The sequence below is a fragment of the Xyrauchen texanus genome, chromosome 20 (genome assembly GCF_025860055.1).
Source record: "Xyrauchen texanus isolate HMW12.3.18 chromosome 20, RBS_HiC_50CHRs, whole genome shotgun sequence".
Classification (NCBI taxonomy): Eukaryota; Metazoa; Chordata; class Actinopteri; order Cypriniformes; family Catostomidae; genus Xyrauchen; species Xyrauchen texanus.
Window position 1 is genome coordinate 16,664,251 of NC_068295.1, and position 20,947 is coordinate 16,685,197.

The 20,947-nt window shown below is 37.0% G+C and overlaps 1 protein-coding gene across 1 annotated transcript; it reads right to left on the reverse strand.

The window, feature by feature from the left end:
- Positions 1–332: 332 nt before the first annotated feature.
- Positions 333–11,251, reverse strand: cxcl12a (chemokine (C-X-C motif) ligand 12a (stromal cell-derived factor 1)). The gene is made up of 4 exons (XM_052150797.1): positions 11,086–11,251; positions 9,099–9,216; positions 6,178–6,261; positions 333–3,594 (listed from the first exon to the last, which is right to left on the reverse strand). The coding sequence occupies exons 1-4, from the start codon at positions 11,210–11,212 to the stop codon at positions 3,579–3,581; spliced, it is 345 nt and encodes a 114-aa protein (XP_052006757.1). The 5' UTR covers positions 11,213–11,251; the 3' UTR covers positions 333–3,578.
- Positions 11,252–20,947: the final 9,696 nt, after the last annotated feature.

Below are 20,947 nucleotides of genomic sequence, written 5' to 3' on the forward strand. Positions count from 1 at the left end.
AGCATCAAATTGAAGCACTTTGGAACCCTTTAAAATCATGCTGGGATAGTCTGGGGATAACATGGATCATCAGGTTTGCCCAAACGTGTGTGCTTGCTTTCATTAATCAACTCACCATATATTTAAAAATTATGAAATTCCTATACATTTTTTCAGTTCAACTTTGTATTTCCATTACTATGCTGATAATGTAATATTTTGTGTTCAGTTAGAAATGACTGGTCTCAGACTTGTGGACCCCACTGTGCCATGCATAATGCTGTCTAATCTTGCATCACCTTGTCTCACTAACATTTTTAAAATAGATGTTATAGGGTACATGCACCATGTGATTCAGTAAATGGTTAAAACATTTATTATCATATTCATTTATCACGCATCTTAGACATATGACAGATATTCTCATTTTAATCAATTCCATGTTGTTATCACTTACCTCTGTTAAATTTGTTTTGTTTTGTATCATTGGCTCGAACTTCAAGCCTGATTTAATACTTTTTATGCAATATCAGAGTGTGCATGTTTTACAACTATTCAACACCAGATTTCATGAGTGGAAAGATTAATAATTTATTCCTTCCACCTTGTGAATTTGATTTTGACACCCATATAATGCTGTAATATGACTGAATTTCCCATGCTGTGTAAGAGATTATATTTCAAAAGTAAGGGTACGGTTTGGATTTCCAAGGTTTATTTTTCCCCATTTTTAAGGAAAATTGGGTATGACAGCTTATAAAATGTACTAGGCAAATATTTTCTGGTTATTCTGCAATAAATTTTTGAAGAGGTGAAAGTTGTGTATCTTCTCATTCAAATCCAAAGAGTGCCATCAGAATTATTTAGTATTATACTAGTATCAATTTAGAAAATGTCATACAGCTTTCAAACAGAATTCATCATAATGATTTATTTAAAAATAAACATTTTAGGGTCTTAATCCAACCAATGTACAGATTCAGAAAAGAAAGGACAGATGTGCTTTATTCTGTATTAAGATGCCATATGCAAAAGTAATACTTTTCACATTAAGTGGGAAAAATGTGTGCAGGACAATAGTCACCTTTGATACAGTTTCGAAAAATACTGGTATTTTGACAGAATAACTAAAAAAACCTCACTTTTGCCAAATGTTTGTGACCACACTGGGAAGATAGGAATTTTCCCTGTTATGTGTTTGTTTTGTTATTGACAGTTTTATCAATCTAGCCAGTGAGACAGTTCATTAATTGAATATGACTTTTAACCACATTCTGAAATGGCTCCTTTCAGAAAAGTGCATGATGAATGGGGTAATGAGCTGTGCCAAGACCTGATGTCTGCAGACATTTTTTAGAGATTTAATTTATCAGATTTTTGTGACTATGAACCCAACTTTACTGACAGACTTGGAGGGGCCCTAAACTCTCATCCAGTACACAGAGACTCCAGTTGTAGCATAGAGCAAGCATATATTGTGTTCACGATGGCTGTGTTTTTTAAATGAGGCCTGGTACTTTTAATGGCTCAACATTAAATTGGTCTATGGGATGAAATTGGCAGTAGTGTAACAAACAAATTCCATATGCTAATTTCCTGGAGATGTACATGGCATTGACATGCTTTGTTAAATGTTGGCTCTGGCGGAACATTGGGTGAATTACTAGACAAAACAGTTTAGAAATCTGAGCCTTACTATGGTTTTTTTCCCGTTTTGGTGGTTTTGAGAGGTCTTTGCCAATATAGGTTGTTGTGCCTTTATATTCAAAGTCAAATCTCTGTAAAAATTCCATGTGATAGATAATTTTTTATTTATTATTGTGTTTTTTATTTGATTGTTTATGAATAATCTGACTGTAGTTAATATATAATAGTTGTCAAAAAAGCCACTCCAAATAAAAAAAATGTCATGCTTAAGATGTAAATGTTTAATAAATTTGACAATACAGTCATAACTACTTCTAAACACAGAAAAAATTAGGAACTAGCGGACGTCATTCAGAATCTGTTCTTTTTTTCCGTAAATGATCACAAATGGTTATAAAGTGCATTGTTATATATAGGTAGTCATAAAGTCAGTAAGTTCTGTCCCAAGTTCTACCTTTGAATATTTTTTCTAAATATTGTCATGCTTGATGCTTTTAAATTTAGCTTTTATTACTGAATGAATGGATTAGCTAATTAGTATTTATAGGACTCGGCTATAAATTCTGTAACCTAAATTTTTGCCCAGGTTAATGTTGCATATTACTCAGTTGTGTAAGAGCACAACTGTCTCTGTTTATTCCGTTTATTACATAATTCAGTTGAATGCTCATTGTTTTGTGTTGTGATGCCGAGTTATTTATGCACACACTGATTGGTCAATTAATGTTTACAAGCCCAGATGTTCTGTTGCCTACAGAACATAGCAAAATGCATTCCACTCTCTATTGCCCCACGAATGTCTTCCAGTAAAACCAATTACTTCCCCCAAAGCATCCAAAAACTGTTTGGGTGATGTCATATAACTTTTACATTCAATATACGCTGGTACATACACTACCAGTCAAAAGGTTTGAAACACTTGACTGAAATGTTTCTCATGATCTTAAAAATCTTTTGATCTGAAGGCATATGCTAAAATATTTGAAATTTGTTTTGCAGACAAAAATATAATTGTGCCACCATCTTTAGTGCCAAAACTAAAATTGTATTAACAAAAATGTTTTTGAAATTGATGAGTTGGACCAAATAATAAAGATAAGCAGTCAATAAGTGCCCAACATACATGGGAACTCCTTCAATACTGTTTAAAAAGCATCCCAGGGTGATACCTCAAGAAGTTGGTTGAGAAAATGTCAAGAGAACAAGAGTCTGCAAATTCTAGGCAAAGGGTGGCTACTTGGAAGATGCTAAAATATAACAAATCTTTTATTTATTTTGGATTTTGTTCAGTCACAACATAATTCCTATAGTTCCATTTATGTTATTCCATAGTTTTGATGACTTTGCCATTATTCTAATATTATAATAAAGAATGAGCAAGTGTTTCAAAACTTTTGACTGGTAGTGTATATCTAAAATATAAGCTAGTAAAATACATCTTGAAATATTTGGAGATCAATGCCCTTCATTTTTGTCAACAACAAAAAAAGAAAATACAAAAAAAAAATAAAACACTTCAGGCATGTGAGTTTTCCCATTTTATCTAAGGTTAACCTACAGTGAGATTTCTGAGTTTTCGATGTTTGCTCCAAAAAAACCTAATTATCTCATGCAGCTCTACCTACCCCAACATAATGAGACAAACAAGGAGCAAACACAACTCCAAAAATATCTCTTTACTGGTTTTAAGACGATATAAAAAAAAGCATTGTATATACATATCATACTTATAAAAACACAGTCATACATATATAATTGCACTTGGCGCAAACAGAGGAGACTACATGGGTGGCGATAGTGGTCTGGTGGTCTTTTGCTGAGTCTTTACTGGGGGAGCATATTTGGCAGGTTAAGTGCTGGGTCAGCAAGCATGCCAGAGGACTATATGGTACATATCTGTGATGGTGGGCTGTCAGATTCCCTTGTCACCTGCCAGATTCTTAGCTCTGTTGTTAGGCTTTTTTCATTCTGAAAGAACAAAAAGCGAAACGTTAGAATGAGACACCATTTGGGTCATAATGAAGGAGAAATTAATGACTATTTATTTTAACTGAATTTGTTCATGACTTGAAAAACTTGAGGGGAAGCAGAACATTTTTAATTGACCTGAATCGCTGTTGTGCTACAATGAGAACAATGTACCTCATTCTGCTTCTGGCAAGAATGTAACTTACATTTTATAGGCAGTTTGTATATGAACTGCATGCTGTTCATGTTAATTGTGCTGAAGCTATAATTTTCCCCTAGCAACCATGGAAAATGTATTTAACTCTCTTATTTAATAGCAAAGTTTACATGAGTCAAATGATCAGAGTTGGAGGCATTATTAAGGGAATAGACTAGCCATACATATAGGTACATACATTAAAGGGATAGTTCACCCAAAAATGAAAATTCTCTCATCATTTACTCACCCTCATGCCATCTCATGACTTTCTTTGTCTTCTGAAAACAAATTATGATTTTTAGAAGAATATTTCAGCACTGTAGGTCCATACAATGCATGTGAATGGTGACCAGACCTTCAAAGCTGCATAAATCACATAAAGTCAGCATAAAATTAATCCATATGGCTCCAGTGGTTTAATTTATGTTTTCTGAAGCGATGCAATCACGTTGGGAGAGAAACATATCAATATTTCAATCTTTTTTTACTATACATTTTTGCTTTCAATTTCAGAATGTGAACGTGGAGATTTATAGTAAAAAAGGTCTTCAATATTTATCTGTTTCTCATCCAGATCGATTAAATCAATCCTGAAGACATGGATTTAACCACTGGAGTCTTTTGGATTACTTTTATGCAGCCTTTATGGAATTTTTGTAAATTGAAAAGTCTTGTCACCATTCGCTTGCATTGTATGGACCTACAGAGCTGAAAAATTATTCTATAAATCTTCATTTGTGTTCTGCAGAAGAAAGAAAGTCATCTGGGATGACTTATCATGGAGTAAATGATGAACAGTTTTCCTTTTTGGGTGAACTATTCCTTTAATGCAAGAAATCGTAATGCTGTATATGGGGGTCGTAGTTTCGCCTCACAAGTAAAAGAGCTAATTACATTTTTGATACATGTATCGCAAGCTCATTGGATGTCTTGAGCCAATCGCCTGTTTGTTTGCTCCAGAATGCACATGCGCATTAGCTGGACAAACTTGAAAAATACTGAGGTTTGTTGATTAATTTGAGCTAAAGAAGCACAATTTATAATGCCATTTTTGTCAGATGTCAGTCCTTTTGGTCATTCCCCATTCAAGTTGATAGGAGCTGTACTTGCACGACCTGAAATAGCCACCTAATCGAGTTCACTCCAATATGGCTGCCGAGTGAATGGACTTGCCTTACAGGGACTTTCTCATCACAAGTTAATAGAACCTGTTGTTTTGTAGTTCACTGACTGGAGGTGTTACAGATGGCAGCAACCTCCCTGACTACCTGCAGATGCCCAACTTCCTTTATCTCACATTAAGCGCTACTAATGACCGCACAGTATGTGCTCATTAGCGTCAAACTTCCATTCATGGCTGTTCAGCCCCAAGGAGCCATCGTTCATCTCCGGCTATGAGTGTTTTGTTGTGAAGACTGGACTGTTCACACTTATTGTTTAACAGGTACAAACCCACCATCCTCCTTGACAAATGAAGGTAGTGTCTACTGGCCGCTGTACATCCAAGAACCCCCATAAATTAGCATGTATAGCAATTGTGCCGCTTGCAGTAAATGAAAGACAATGGCAAACAAACCCATGATCTAAGATATCGAGCTCTTTATGATATGTGGGAAAATGCCTTCAGTGATTCAGTACAAATGAAAGCTTCAATATTTGTTTGGACATTCAAGATAATAATCAGCTGAGGAACTATTAAGGCATGTTTTGCATAAACTCAGCAATAGCTGGTAATCTTATACAGCAACCAGAGATAAATATTTCAGAGAGCTATAAGCAGACAGAAACGATTAAAAGAAATCTTAGAAACACACTGGAAATGGCTTTTGTGTGCATTTGGAAATATGTGAGAAACAGGAAACAAGAAATAGCGGTGTGTGAGTCAAAAGAGACCACTATAAAACTGCTGCTTCCAATGCAATTAGAAATAAGATGCAATGCATAATATAACCTGTTAAAATGATCAACTATAAGTCAACTATAAGTAAGCCATTTGTAGGTTGATTATCTAGAAAAGTGTAAACATTGTGACTCTGCAGTGCTATCAAAAGGTTGAGCATCCTAACAAGCCCAACACAGAAATACTTCCTCAATCAATGGCAGATTTGTTTCTCCGACCAAATAGATTGGGGAGTGTTCAAAGAAGCTGTTGAAAAACTAATTATTTTTGCAAATCTGTTTGGTGACACAAGTGGAGCAGAAATTACACACTTCAGCTTTAAATAAAGTAGAATTGTGTTAATTTAAATAGTAGAGTGACTCTGTATGGCCAAAGTGTATTAGAGAGCAATGCTATAAGCTGACCAACTTGTGTATGACCCACATAAAACAGGGTGGCATCTCCTCTCCTGTTTCTCACAGTAACCCATTCCTCTGTTACTTACTTGTTTAGGGCGTTCATTAGGTACTGTTGTAGCCACTTGGTCTCTTTGTTAATGCACACCTCCTTGTTATTCTTCAGTTTGGCACTGCAAGGGAAAAGTGTAAGGTGTCTTTTAATGTAGATCTCATTGTACATACAGAAATTTCTATATGAAATGTGAACTCTTTTGACATTCAAATTTGAATATAAGTAATCATTACTATAGCATAAAGCTACAATGCCCCATTGTGAGGAGTTTTTGAATGCAATACAATAGAAACTCCATAGTCAGCATCAGCCATACAATGGCAAAACAGTTCTGCATTCAGGCTCAGTCAAGCAATTCTTTCTCAGACACTCCTCTCTCTAGTAAGTGAAATTACACTGCACTCTCTCATCACCCCAAGTATTCTTTTTCTATTCACCCGTTTCCCCTGCAGGCCTTAAAAGATTGTAAGATTGTTATAACACTCTCCCTTGTAACTCTATTAGATTATAGGTGTCTTGTCAGCAAAGGTGGACCATATTCTTTTCATTTGGCTACTCTGAAGTTAAGCGCATGTGTTTGTGCACACAAACAAATCATCATTAAACTCAATTTAAGAGTTATTAATTAAACTTGAGTTGTTACATTTTAGCATGAATACGAGATAAAAGTGGTAGAAAATGTCAAACAATTATTTATTTTTTTGTGCATGTCTATATCTAAACAAAAACATTTTAAGCTTTCATTTTTAAAAAGTATTGACCACTAATGACTAATTAGCCTGTTTTTATTTATGGTGAAAGTTTATTTTAAAGGAATATTCCAGGTCAGTACAAGTTAAGGTCAATTGACAGCATTTGTGGCATAATTTCACAAAAATGTATTTTGACTTGTCCCTCCTTCTCTTTAAAAAAAGCAAAAATCTGGGTTACAGTGAGCCAACGGAAGTGAATGGGGCCAATCCGTAAACAATAATATACTCACTGTGTCAAGTTTATAGTCAAAATACATAAACAATATGCATGTTAACATGATTTTAGTGTGATAAAATTGCTAACCAAGCTTTTCTGTGTAAAATTATAGCCAATTTTACAACTTTGTTGCCATGATGATGTAATGTCAACAAACCCTAAAACTCTAAAATGACTATAAAAATTTACATTTTCCAGCTCATATAAAACATAGTAAGAAAAATTCCTTTTAATAGAGAAATTAATGTAAGGGCCTTCACATTTCTACATTTAAGACCTCCAAAAACTGGCCCCATTCACTTCCATTGTAAGTACCTCACTGTAACATAGATTATTATTATTATTATTTTTTTTTTTTTTTAAGAAAAGGCCGTACAAGTCAAAATATCTTTTTGTGGTAATCAACTGTCAATTGAGCTTAACTTGTATTGAACCCAGAAAATTACAAAAGGCTAAATGGTAATTAGTTGTCTCATTAGTAATTAAATAAGAATCATAGATTTAAAGGTCATATTTCTTTCTAAAAATGCTTACTATGGTATATTCACTGATTATAATTTTTTGGTTTTGTCATCATTTGGATGTCACACACGGACATGGTCTGCTTAACTTTGCAGCTGTAAGTTGCTGCCCTTCTCATAATCCTATGAGCAATACATTCCAAAAAACAAAACAAAAAAGCCACTCTGAATGCCACAAAATGTTAGGGTTGTCACTCCTTCTGACCAGTGAAATTCTTTACTTGAGCTTTACCTTTACAGTCATTTGTTATTACTGGATAAGATTTATATATATATATATATATATATATATATATATATATATATATATATATATATATATATATATATAGTTCCATGAATTTACAAAATTGCTTGATTTTCCGGGTTTTTCATGACTGTGGGAACCCTGTGAAAACCCTTTTTCGTGAGATATGTTGCTGATGAGAACACTCTTCAGAGACGATCTTGGCTTTAAAGTATGCATCCACCATCATCATATCTGTATGATTAACACAATATGTGCTTATCTTCAATTCACAGATATACTCTAATTTGGTTAGCACACTCTTCTGAAGTGGCTGCAGTTTATCAGAGCCTAGCATTTGTTGGTCTATCTAGATCTAGTCAGCAGGAGTTTGAGAAGGTCTGGACTGTGAACAGCAGGTAGTGATTACTTCACAGCAAGCCAAGGCCAACAGCAAACACTTGCAGATAGTGTTACCTCCATCACTCATCAGTGCAGATTTGAAGTATCAAGGGCTCTCGAACTTTGGGAATCATGGTCTGATCTGCTCTCCAGGGCTTTGCCCATGGCTTTTGTGTCAATCGTTAGTCACTGTGTGTTTTTGAGTATGACCAGCTGTTTTATCTCACTGACCTTTTGACACAGTTTAAGTCTTTGTTTACTCTGTGGTGTGCATTTATGGTATGGAATATAAGTGACATTTGTAATAGAGTGTGACAAAGCACTGCCATGTTATATTTAAACATGCCATGTTGACAGTGGTCCCATTAATCTTTGTTATAAATCCAAATAAAGAAATTCAGAACCTCTCTGCTATTTTGAACACTTCAATCAACAGAAGTGGAGACATATGGGGAGGATAATTCTCATCAGTATGCAAGGCTATGGTGTGTGACTAAGCACATCATTCAAGCCCTTTCCATGTGTGAGAAAGAGCTTGTGGAGGAAATCTTTTGGACCCCTATGATGTCGTTTTCCTGTACAAAATACGAATGCATCCAAGCTTAAAGGTCCTACCCCCTCCTATAGCATTTCCCCTGGATGTGTGCAATTGTGAGAATCTGTCCAACAGTATAATGCCAGAAAGGGGAGGCCAATTCCTGGCCCATTCAGTGTCCCTTCAGTATTTTGAGATTGATGGGGTGAAGTGATGTGTTTTTGGGTCAGGCAGACACCTCATCAGAGCCAGCATTGCTCTGGGATCTTTGAGCTTGTAGGGTGTCTTGAGTAGATACTCACATGACTTGGAACGGGCAGTTGGGAGTGTGCAGGAATTTCAGCTCACGAATCCTTCTCTGTGGGACTGTGTTGACTGTGGAACGGCACCAGCATCTCTCTACCAGGCTGATGGGCTTGGCTAGAGAAGAGTTAACAGAGAGAGAGAGAGAGAGAGAGAGAGAGAGAGAGAGAGAGAGAGAGAGAGAGAGAGAGAGAAAAGGAACTAAATTCAGCAGCTTTCATCACATCTTTAAATCAGTGCATGAAATCATCATGATTAATAATGTTTGATGACAAAGTACACAAATGCAAAGCACTTTTCTGCAGCACAGATGTGCACAATTGATTCAAAATGAAACTTAAAAGATTCAATTTTCAAGGTCTATTATGTAATTCATGTGCTTGTACTTCAATTGCAGTGTGCGAAACAATGAGGGTGCATGAAGCTCTTTTGATTGGCGAAAAATATTGGCATACAAAACACAGTTTCATATTGCATTACAAGTTGTTATAATCCACAAATGTATTACTCATTATATTATATTATACTATATATTATATTATATTTTTGTTACACTTGTACATTAGGCGCTCCATAAATAAAGTTGTATATAATATAACATAACAAAAAATAACTATAAATTATAATGTAAAGGTATTATAAAATAATATTAAATGTATTTATTCAGGTAAAAGGTAAATGCGTTTATGGGTGCATTTAAAGGTAATCAACATACAGAAATGGGATATATGAAAAAATATATGTTCATATATAGTTTTCAATTATGTAAAAAAGTCACAAACACAATGCACATTACCTGCATGTTTGCAACATATATGTCAAAATACTACAACATGGACGTTTTCATATGTCACAATGTTTCCTAAATACTAGTGGAATTTGAATATGTACATATATGCTCAAATATATGAATTACATCTTTTTATACTGTTTTCATATGCTTAGCTTTCCATATAGACACATTTGATTTGAAATGCTTCATGCACAATACCCTAAAATCTTGGGTATACTTTTTTATTTATTTTTTATTTTGATGTATTAAAGTGGATATTAGGCTGTAAGAAATTAAACGTGCACACACTCACCCATATGCATTTGCTTTCACAATTTTGCACATTAATCAAGCGAGTATAGTAATGTCTATGGCAGCACGGGTATTAATTTTACATTTGCCCCAAACGCCTGTTACATGCTCAAAGAAGCAGAGACTTTACAGCTCGCGCAGTTTTACATTGTATCTGATAACTGCACGGCACGTCCGCAAATACTTTAACGGACATGCCCACTCACAAGAGTCCAGAGGTGTAAAGTATCTGCGACTTAACGGGGCTCGATCCACGTTAGTCCGCTTGTAAAATGCTAACGACATCTCTAGAAATCTTTTTTCATTTTCATAAACGCGCGAGTCATAGATAGAGCCGCGCGCTCTGGCTTGATTGAAGTGAAGACTGACGCTATAGATGCGGTTTTGTTTTATCCTCTTATCTGTGGGTAATTAAGGGAAAACAAAGACGGCGACAAATACACACTTTAATCAACGCAGTGGTGGAAGGTTTTCTGCGCTTCTGACCAAACGGGTAGGCTACGTGTCAGTCTGTTGAATTATAAAACCAATGAGTGCAAATGAGCCACATCGAATATATATATTTCTGCTTCAAGAATGAACAAACCACATAGCATTGCATTACAGTATTAAATAAAACGTTTTAGCCTACAACTAAGTACGAAGTAGTAACTAATGTTAATGCATATGCGTAAATGCAATGTATAATAGTAAAGGTCTTTATTGGATGTCTCTTACACAGGTGCAAATTAAAATAGAGTAACTTTTGAACATTTTAAAGATTCAAATAGTTGCATTCAATGTTTTTGATTAAGCTATTGTAACGTCCCCAAATCAGTGTGCCAAAACATGCATCTAGACTCCATGCAAAATGAAGAATACTGTAAACAGCTGCAAAGTAGCTTTATTTCTCAGTGACTCACCATCTGAAACGGTGGCATGAAGGGCGACCGCTATCAAAGCGAATGCTACGATCACTTTCAGATCCATGTTTACAGTTTGAAGAAGAGATCCGCACTGTGTAGTATCCTGGAGTAACTGTGACAGCATGGCAAATTCTTCTCTTATTTAAATTTGCGCACAGGCTTGAGTACATACACCCCCTCAAATACCCCCCACCTTCAAAAGGAGAAAGTGGGAGTTCCCATGATGATTTGTCAATACAAATATCTTCAATTGCATTTCTAGTATGAAATTAAACGACTCACTTTTTCTATATAACAGTATATTATATTATAGTATATTTTACTCATTATTATTATTATTAGAAATAGTAGTAGTAGTAGTAGTAGCAGTAGGTTAGTATTTAATCTTTAGAGATTTGTTTTGAAAATAATGCTCCAAAATATGACCAAGTATTTAATTATATGAATTATATCGATTTTAAGTATATACATTTAGGCTCTATGTGTCATTAATATGTGTCATTATTACATATTTTTCTTTTCCCCCCTCAAATTATTCACAGAGAAGGGATCTGCATTTGTTTGCTTTCAGTCAAGGTAAATTCTAAGTTGTAAGAACTGCATTAGATCAGTTTACATTAAAAAAATTTCTTAGCGTATGTTCATTATGACTTTTTTGTATTTGAGTAAATTGCATTGTTTATATTAGCAAAAAATAATAAATATATAAAAATACACATTAAATTAATAAATAACCGTTTCCACTTCAATCTGCTCAATTGTTTCATCCAGCTCTCCCATGAGGAAAGAGAAAGTCAGATTGAAAGGGAGTGAAAACAATTAGTTTTATATTGGGCCAGAACTTTCCGGCAAGCATCCCAGTTAAATCAGAGAGAGGTGATGTTGATGGGGAGGGGGGAGTATTAGTTTGTATAACAGGGCACAGATGTGCTCTCAGTTTCCAAGGGTTTGGCTGTGCCGTAGACTTCTCTCCCGTAAGCTCCAGAAAAGAAGGGAGAGTTCTCTTGTAATAGGACTCTAAACAGACTCAGTTCACAGGGTTAAACCTGCTGTTTGATGGCCCATGCTTGCCAGTGCAGTGAGGGTTTTAAGTGTTGGCATGCATTTAAACACTCTCGCATTACACTGAAGACACTAGAACTCAGTGACTCGCTAATGTTAACAAGAATGTGAAGACTTGTATCTCCTATAGTATTCAGAAAAGCATTTTAGATGAGAACAGTCATAAAGTTTATTTACAAGCCTTTTAATTTTTGTCTCTATTTTCTTGCTGCAATTCTCAGTTTTAATTAATGATGCCTTTTTAAGTGCTCAGTCCTCCTCTCTTCAAAAGCCTGGAGGTGAATGCAGATGCAATTTTACAAGGTGCCACCGGTGGGAGAATTCACACCAACCCTGAGATTGTGCAGGCACATTCCCAGTTGGCCATGGATAATGAGAGATGGAGGAAGAAAGTCATTTTGTTTTCACTTTTATTATAAGGCCCTTTAAATCAGCAGCCTTGTTGAGTAAAAAGTATTCTATTGATACAGATGAAAATAAGTACAGTATATCTCCCCAGGCACACCCAGCCAGCATCTGAGAGGAGATCAAATAGTAAATGAAGTGTTATAATGAATTGTTTTATAGTGTTTTCCTAGTCTCACTTTGTAACAACATTTCCCACCCTTTGCCCACCTGTAGATTATTTGTAGCTTTGTAGTACATATACTGTAAATCAATCCAAATTGTGTCTTATATGCATAGTTTGGGCATTAACTTCCTGTTCTGTGCACTTTGATAATAATACGTATTTTGGAATGCCCAATTCCCACTACTTACTAGGTCCTTGTTGTGGCACAGTTACTCACATCAATCCGGGTGGTGGAGGACAAGTCTCAGTTGCTTCAGCTTCTGAGACTGTCAATCCACACATCTTATCATGCGGTTTGCTGTGCATGACACGGCGGAGACTCACAGCATGTGGAGGCTGAGGCACGATCCACGAACAACTAACCACGCAACCCATTGAGAGCAAGAACACAAGGTTATGCCATGTGACTCTACCCTCCCTAGCAACCGGGCCAAATTGGTTGCTTAGGAGACCTGGCTGGAGTCACTCAGCACACCCTGGATTTGAACTCACGACTCCAAGGGTGGTAGTCAGCGTCAATACTCACTGAGCTACCCAGGTCCTCAATATTAAGTATTTTAAGGAAATGCAGAAAAGAACATTTTAAGCATTATTTAAGACAATAGTGTGTTTATTCCCCTGGTTTATATAGACCAGTCATGTGTTTGGAAAACCAGATGGATTTGCTTGGTGATGGTAATATGCTGGCTTACTTTGCATAGAAACAGTATAACTTTATACATAGCAGATGAAGGGATTGAATGGATTCAATTACAGTCGGATTCCAGACTGAACTTTTAAACTCCTTTTCCTGAAAGTGCTATTCACAAGCACACTATTTATAAGAATTAATTTGTTTAAAACAAAACAACTTAAAAAAAAAATTAAAATTAAACTGTTAGAACCTAATTACAGCAGAGCATTTTCAATGCCACAGAATAGGAATATTCATGAAGTCATTTTGGATTAAAGCTCATTAACCCTTTTGATTATCATCAAGCTGTAATTAGGGAAGTTCCATTTACAGGAGGTGTCAGGTCAACTTCAGATCTTATTGTGTTCTGGTCGCCCCCCACATGGAGCATTGGGGCTCTTGCTGTGGAGCACCCCTGAGTTAAGTAAACATGGCACCAACAGGGGAAACCAGAGGTGTTATCAGTGACACGAGAAGAGCCTTCTGGGGCCTGAATCCAGCCCTGCAGACTCCATGCCCCCCTTATGCCTGCAGAGTGATGGAGTCCCACCAAGGCAACCATATCTATGACCAAGGCATTTTCGTTCAAAGAGCAGCAATGTGACTGGGCTTGTTAATATTTTGTTTAACAGATTTAGTTTGTTTTGACACAATTTAATCAATTTAGGTAATTTTAGGTATACTTGACAGATTTTTTGTTGTTTTATTTAGGCTTCACAGAAGCGTTTCTGAAAAAAAAAAGACTTTCTGTTACAAATACATTCTACTACTTCTGAGCTTGCTTTGTTTCACAAGTTTTGTTTGTAGTAAAATTTGTGACTTAGGCCACGTTCACACTAACATGTTTTCATTTGAAAATGTATCTTTTCTTTCAAGTATTTTTTGTATTCCAACATGTGGCTTAGGCCACGTCCACACTAATACATTTTGTTTGAAAATGCATCTTTTTATATGTTTTGGCCTTCCATAAACACTGAGAGTTTTTTTTGACAGTAAAAACAGAGCTTTTTGAAAACACTCTCCCAAGGGGATAATTTTAAAATGCCGTCTTTGCGTTGTAATGTGGACAGATGACATCATTTGTTGTCATGTGACGCAGTCATGTGCTGCAGGCTGATTCCCCGAAAATTATAAATACAGTGGCTTTGAGGGGGCCTGTGTAGCTCAGCGAGTATTGATGCTGATTACCACACCTGTAGTCGCAAGTTCAAATCCAGGGCGTGCTTAGTGACTCCAGCCAGGTCTCCTAAGCAACCGAATTGGCACGGTTGCTGGGGAGGGCAGAGTCACATGGGGTAACCTCCTTGTGGTCGCTATAATGTGTGGTTCTTGCTCTCAGTAGGACACGTGGTGAGTTGTGTGTGGAGGCCGCAGAGAATAGTGTGGGCCTCCACATGTGCTACGTGTCTGTGGTAACGCGCTCAACAAGCCACGTAATAAGATGCATGAATTGACGGTCTCAGACGTGGAGGTAACTGAGATTCGTCCTCCCCCACCCTGATTGAGGCGAGTCACTAAACCACCACGAGGTCTTACAGCGCGTTGGGAATTGGGCATTCCAAATTTGGGAGAAAAGGGGAGAAAAATAAACCCCCACTCTGGCTTTGTGGTAACATCAAAACATTGTTCAGTTTATTTGAGCATCCCAACCATGACTCAACCAATGGAATAAGCTTGGGGCAGTCTATCTGTTTGGTGTCCCATTGAAGAAGGGGAGTGTTCGGGAAATCTGTTTGCACAGAATTTATTCAACTGAGCTTTAAGGGCAATATTTTAAGAGAGATAGTGCTAAGCGCAGTGCTATGCCATAAGTCATAAGCGCAAAGTCAATAGTCATGGAAAAGTGGCTTTAGCAAAATCGTGCACTGGTCAAGTGCAGTTTAATTCTGAGGTTCTTCTCAATCTGCCTCCTATTTTATAGTCTGCCAATTACTAGCGATATAAACAAAGACAGCACATTCATAAGAAGTTGGTAGTATAAATGGACAATTAATAAGAAGAATAGAAATATGGACTTTATTTTTGGCTGCATTATTTTGTAACTGCCTGTAACTGCCTCTTTGTTAAATGGGACAAAGTCTTTTTATATGGATGGAAAATGTGATTCATGGTATGGATGTAGGCTCCATTAAATTATAGAGAATTTAAGTTTTATTAATCATTTTCATTAACTGACACACAAATCAAGGCTAGTATTAACAGTGATTGTGTCAACACACACTTCACTTTTGTGTCAAAACACACTTCACTTTTAACGGTCGATTTTGATTTTAGTTTTTGTCACGGACATAATTTGATGTTCCACCATATCTTCATATTACCACCTGCTGTTGGAATCTCCAAACTTCAAATGCAGGAACTTAATTTGGATGTGGTATTGAAACTTCTTAGCGCAATGACCATTTTCTCAGGAAAATAGCAAACTGTGCTTTGTGCCAGTTCATTACCATACAATACATCCACAGTTTGCACGTATACACCCATAGAAGCACAAACACTGCGTTTTTCACTGGCATGAAAATTGGATAAGACATAGCACATGCTCGTAGTATGCCCTTACGAAAATACAGCCCTATATCTGACATAGAGTCTACATGTGTTTGACTAACCCCATGATGTACTTTCTCTCAGTAGATGTAATCAGAATGTAATCCTGTTGTATGGGTTATATGTGCATCTAGTGAGGGGAGCAGTGTGGGAAACAGTGTCCCTTAGGGCACAACATGGAATTTAAACAAAGCAGAGGCTCAAAGATCTGCATGTAACATTTTATATTTAACCGCTACCACAGAAATGAAGGTTTCAGAGGAAAGCGATGTCACACAGTCACAGAATGATGTGCATGGCAGAAGAGCAGATATTTTAAATCTTGGGGAGAGTAGGGGGCTCTTTCCCAGTGTTTTCTCATCATTGATGGCTAATGTGTTTCTTGGCTGCGGTCTGTGATTCACTGAGAAATTGTCTCTTGATTCACCCCACACAAAAACATCCCTGTCCTCTGATGCTCTCAAAAGTAAAATAAGCCAGTAGCCAGTACGGTTACCTCCATTTGAGAAATTTAAAGTTTCAGTTAATTTACTAGACTTAACGTTTGAAACACATTTAGTTTAATGTAATTCTTTTGGCATCACCATCACCGAAAGGAATTGTAAAAATTATGATTGTTTCAAACAGGTTTTCTGAACACTCCAGTCTCTTCCATTGGCAAGTTAAACAGATTGTCCCACCCCAAACTTACACCAATGGTTGAGCCAATGTTAACATGTTGTGCTGGTGGGGATGCTTTTTAGCATCACAGAGGCACATTGTTTACACTTTTGGGGGATCAATCAACCTGGAATTGGCTTACTTAGCTGTCTCTGCTTATTAAGCTAGTATAAGAGAAAGTATTTGAAAATAAAAAAAATTACACACTTAAGCTTTAAGTATATGGAATTTATGGTGGTTAAAATCACTTTATTTGCATAAAAGAAACAAAATTGAGAATCAAATTTCAAAGCCCTGCAACTGAACAGGACTTTGTTTTGCTTATCAGAAGCAAGGCTGTTACTGTCCTCAGACTGTAGTGTAAGAACAATGATGGACGCAACTAAAGGACATTTTTTTATTTGAAACAAACTTTATCCTTTATTTTGGAACCCAGTCTGTAAAGCCGCCAGGATACAATGTTGCATGAATAAAATGTATTTAATGAAACCTTCATCATCCTTAGAGCCCTAGGGATTCCTGTAGCTTAACTGGTAGCGCTAGAAATCCCAAGATCATGGGTTTGATTCCCAGGGAACACATAACTGATACAATGTAACCCTTGAATGCACTGTAAGTTGGTTTGGATAGAAGCATCTGCCAAATGCATAAATGTAAATGTAGAGCCGGTGGATTTATTTAATTCTCCAAATTTAAGTAGAATTATTTAGCCTTAAGTGAAGCATTCTGGCAAAATTATGTGATCTCCATTGTTAACATTCTATCTTTGCTCTAACAAGCTTTTAATTTAGGCAAAAAGTCCAATCAAAACATGCAGGGCTCTCATACTCATGCCAGTAAACAGTGCTTGGAAATTAAGCAATGCTTGAGAACAATGTTCCTGCCATTTTATTCATTGAAAAACTAACATATCCTGTTAGTACAGAGTTGTCAGGAATAAATTGTGATGTAGGATTTGTACATGAAGATCCATCCTGAACTTTCTGATGCATTGCCAACTTTGTTGTTATATAAGTGTATTGCACAATTCAGGAGAGTAACATTTAGAGAAGCTGTTACTTATCCAAGAACACTAGAGTTTATATGACATAACCTCCCAACATCAATCACATGTTGTATTGTATTTTGTTTTTGTCTGTCAAAGAGTCATTTATCTAAACTTTAAAGTATATTAATTAGCATCTTAGTTACTAATTTGTAGCTGCAAGCTAGATTTGGATCGGTAATAACTGTTTTTAGCGATCTGTTGAGAGAATTGTAGGTAGGTCTGTTAAGGCTAATTTATACTTACTTGGCGAACATGCTTCGCTTATTTTGCCTATAAATTATGATGAAATGCAGTGATCTTTTTTGTTCTGCCAAGGTATTCATTTGGTGAGATTTCTGCTGTAAACGCACATCTCTGAAATTCTTGACCCAAGAGAACTCGGATGGTTGAAGAGCATTGATGATTGGTTAAAACTATTCGTGAGTGTGGTTTGGACCTAATGCTTTTTATTTACAATTGCGTGTGCCAGCTGAGTGGTTGTTACTTAAGGTTACTGTTGTTAAAATGGATATCTTTGAAGCCTGTCTCTTAGAGATTGTGTAAGAAGTTTTTTACATGATTTGCAACACAAACTCTCCAAAAACAGCATGGCCATGACAAAAGAGTGGAGAGAGATATGAGTTTTTAAATGTGAAAGGGGCAGTGACAAGTTTAATAAATCAAAGAAGCAGCACAGTGCTAAAAGCAGTGGTCCAAGGCAAGAAAAACCTGCATTATTGGCTTTACTTGTGGCTGGAACAGTACATTAAACATCTTGACATCACCCTAAACTAACAAATTTTAAAACAACGTTGCACGTAGTTTAAACTACTTCAGTTAATTTTGTTTGCCTTGGGTGCTTTAGTTTGTCCAGGATAAAAAAGTTTCCAAAGTATAAACCAAGCTTTAGCTGAGCTCAGTTTACCCCTCTGCTCAATGCATTTGCTACACTTCTCTAAAAAATATCACAAACCTGTGCTGCTCCCCAGGAGAATGCACCCTGCACTGTTATTTACTGCTCACCATAATCGTTCACAACTGTTTAACCACACTCATATGGCTGTCTGAATCATACATTTTCAATACAATACAGTACAATCTGACACAGTCAGACACCACTGCAACATCAAACGGGACAAAAGTGCCATAATATTCTCATGTTTCTTTGGTGGATTCGATTAAGCGGCTTTGCAGAATGCTTCTTGGTATGACTGTGGTGGACCAATATTTCCCTTTCTAGGCATCTAAAAGTTTTACATAATTTCACTCAGTAATTTTTTGTTTATGTTGTACTGGCCGATAAGGTGGTTTTCTTAGACTTATACTAACAACTAGTGTCATGGAGGCAGCATAATGCACCAGAAATCATTTTCAGTGAACAATGCCATTGTAGAAATGCTTTGGATTAGTATTAGTAGAAAAAAAAGTAAGCGAGAAATACCCAGATGATCTTCTATTTCTGGGCGAAATTCTAAAGTGTGGATCGATGGGACACTTTAATATTCCATAATACCTCGGGAGATTAATTGTACATGATTTTATGCATATATACACTCACCTAAAGGATTATTAGGAACACCTGTTCAATTTCTCATTAATGCAATTATCTAATCAACCAATCACATGGCAGTTGCTTCAATGCATTTAGGGGTGTGGTCCTGGTCAAGACAATCTCCTGAACTCCAAACTGAATGTCAGAATGGGTCAAGAAAGGTGATTTAAGCAATTTTGAGCGTGGCATGGTTGTTGGTGCCAGACGGGCCGGTCTGAGTATTTCACAATCTGCTCAGTTACTGGGATTTTCACGCACAACCATTTCTAGGGTTTACAAAGAATGGTGTGAAAAGGGAAAACATCCAGTATGCGGCAGTCCTGTGGGCTGAAAATGCCTTGTTGATGCTAGAGGTCAGAGGAGAATGGGCCGACTGATTCAAGCTGATAGAAGAGCAACTTTGCCTGAAATAACCACTCGTTACAACCGAGGTATGCAGCAAAGCATTTGTGAAGCCACAACACGCACAACCTTGAGGCGGGTGGGCTACAACAGCAGAAGACCCCACCGGTACCACTCATCTCCACTACAAATAGGAAAAAGAGGCTACAATTTGCAAGAGCTCACCAAAATTGGACAGTTGAAGACTGGAAAAATGTTGCCTGGTCTGATGAGTCTCGATTTCTGTTGAGACATTCAGATGGTAGAGTCAGAATTTGCCGTAAACAGAATGAGAACATGGATCCATCATGCCTTGTTACCACTGTGCAGGCTGGTGGTGGTGGTGTAATGGTGTGGGGGATGTTTTCTTGGCACACTTTAGGCCCCTTAGTGCCAATTGGGCATCGTTTAAATGCCACGGCCTACCTGAGCATTGTTTCTGACCATGTCCATCCCTTTATCGCCACCATGTACCCATCCTCTGATGGCTACTTCCAGCAGGATAATGCACCATGTCACAAAGCTTGAATCATTTCAAATTGGTTTCTTGAACATGACAATGAGTTCACTGTACTAAAATGGCCCCCACAGTCACCAGATCTCAACCCAATAGAGCATCTTTGGGATGTGGTGGAACGGGAGCTTCGTACCCTGGATGTGCATCCCACAAATCTCCATCAACTGCAAGATGCTATCCTATCAATATGGGCCAACATTTCTAAAGAATGCTTTCAGCACCTTGTTGAATCAATGCCACGTAGAATTAAGGCAGTTCTGAAGGCGAAAGGGGGTCAAACACAGTATTAGTATGGTGTTCCTAATAATCCTTTAGGTGAGTGTATATTTTAAATGCTATTCATTTTTTTAGGGATATTTAGTGTGACTGTTGTATCCATTTTTAATGACCCTTTTAGATTACTAGTAGTACTAGTTTTGAGCTAGTAGCATCTAAACAAAATCTAGAGCAAATATGGCTGAACACATTATGTGAGCGAGACCTTAAAGTTCCAGATTAAGGCTCACATGCTGGACTCATCCTGGGGTGAAGAATCCATTGAGGTATCAAGCCCAGTGGGGGCACTTCTGCTGGCTCTTTGTGGGTCTGAAATGGCATAGGACTAGCCGGCTGTGCCTTTGTGCATGCTCCTTTACCTCCTCTGTTGTGTCACAAAATTTTTCCTGCTTTGACCACCAGTTGTGCCAATCAACAGATGGTGCAGAACCAGGCAAAAAATAGCAACAGCCTTTCGCTGCTGACACACAGAAAGCATCAATTCTTCACTTGATGATAAAGACAATGCAGTGCTCCATTAGTTTTCGACATCCGTAACCCATGGGAAGATCTAGGAGACCTGAATTCTATTTGGTTGTTTTTTAAAGACAAGG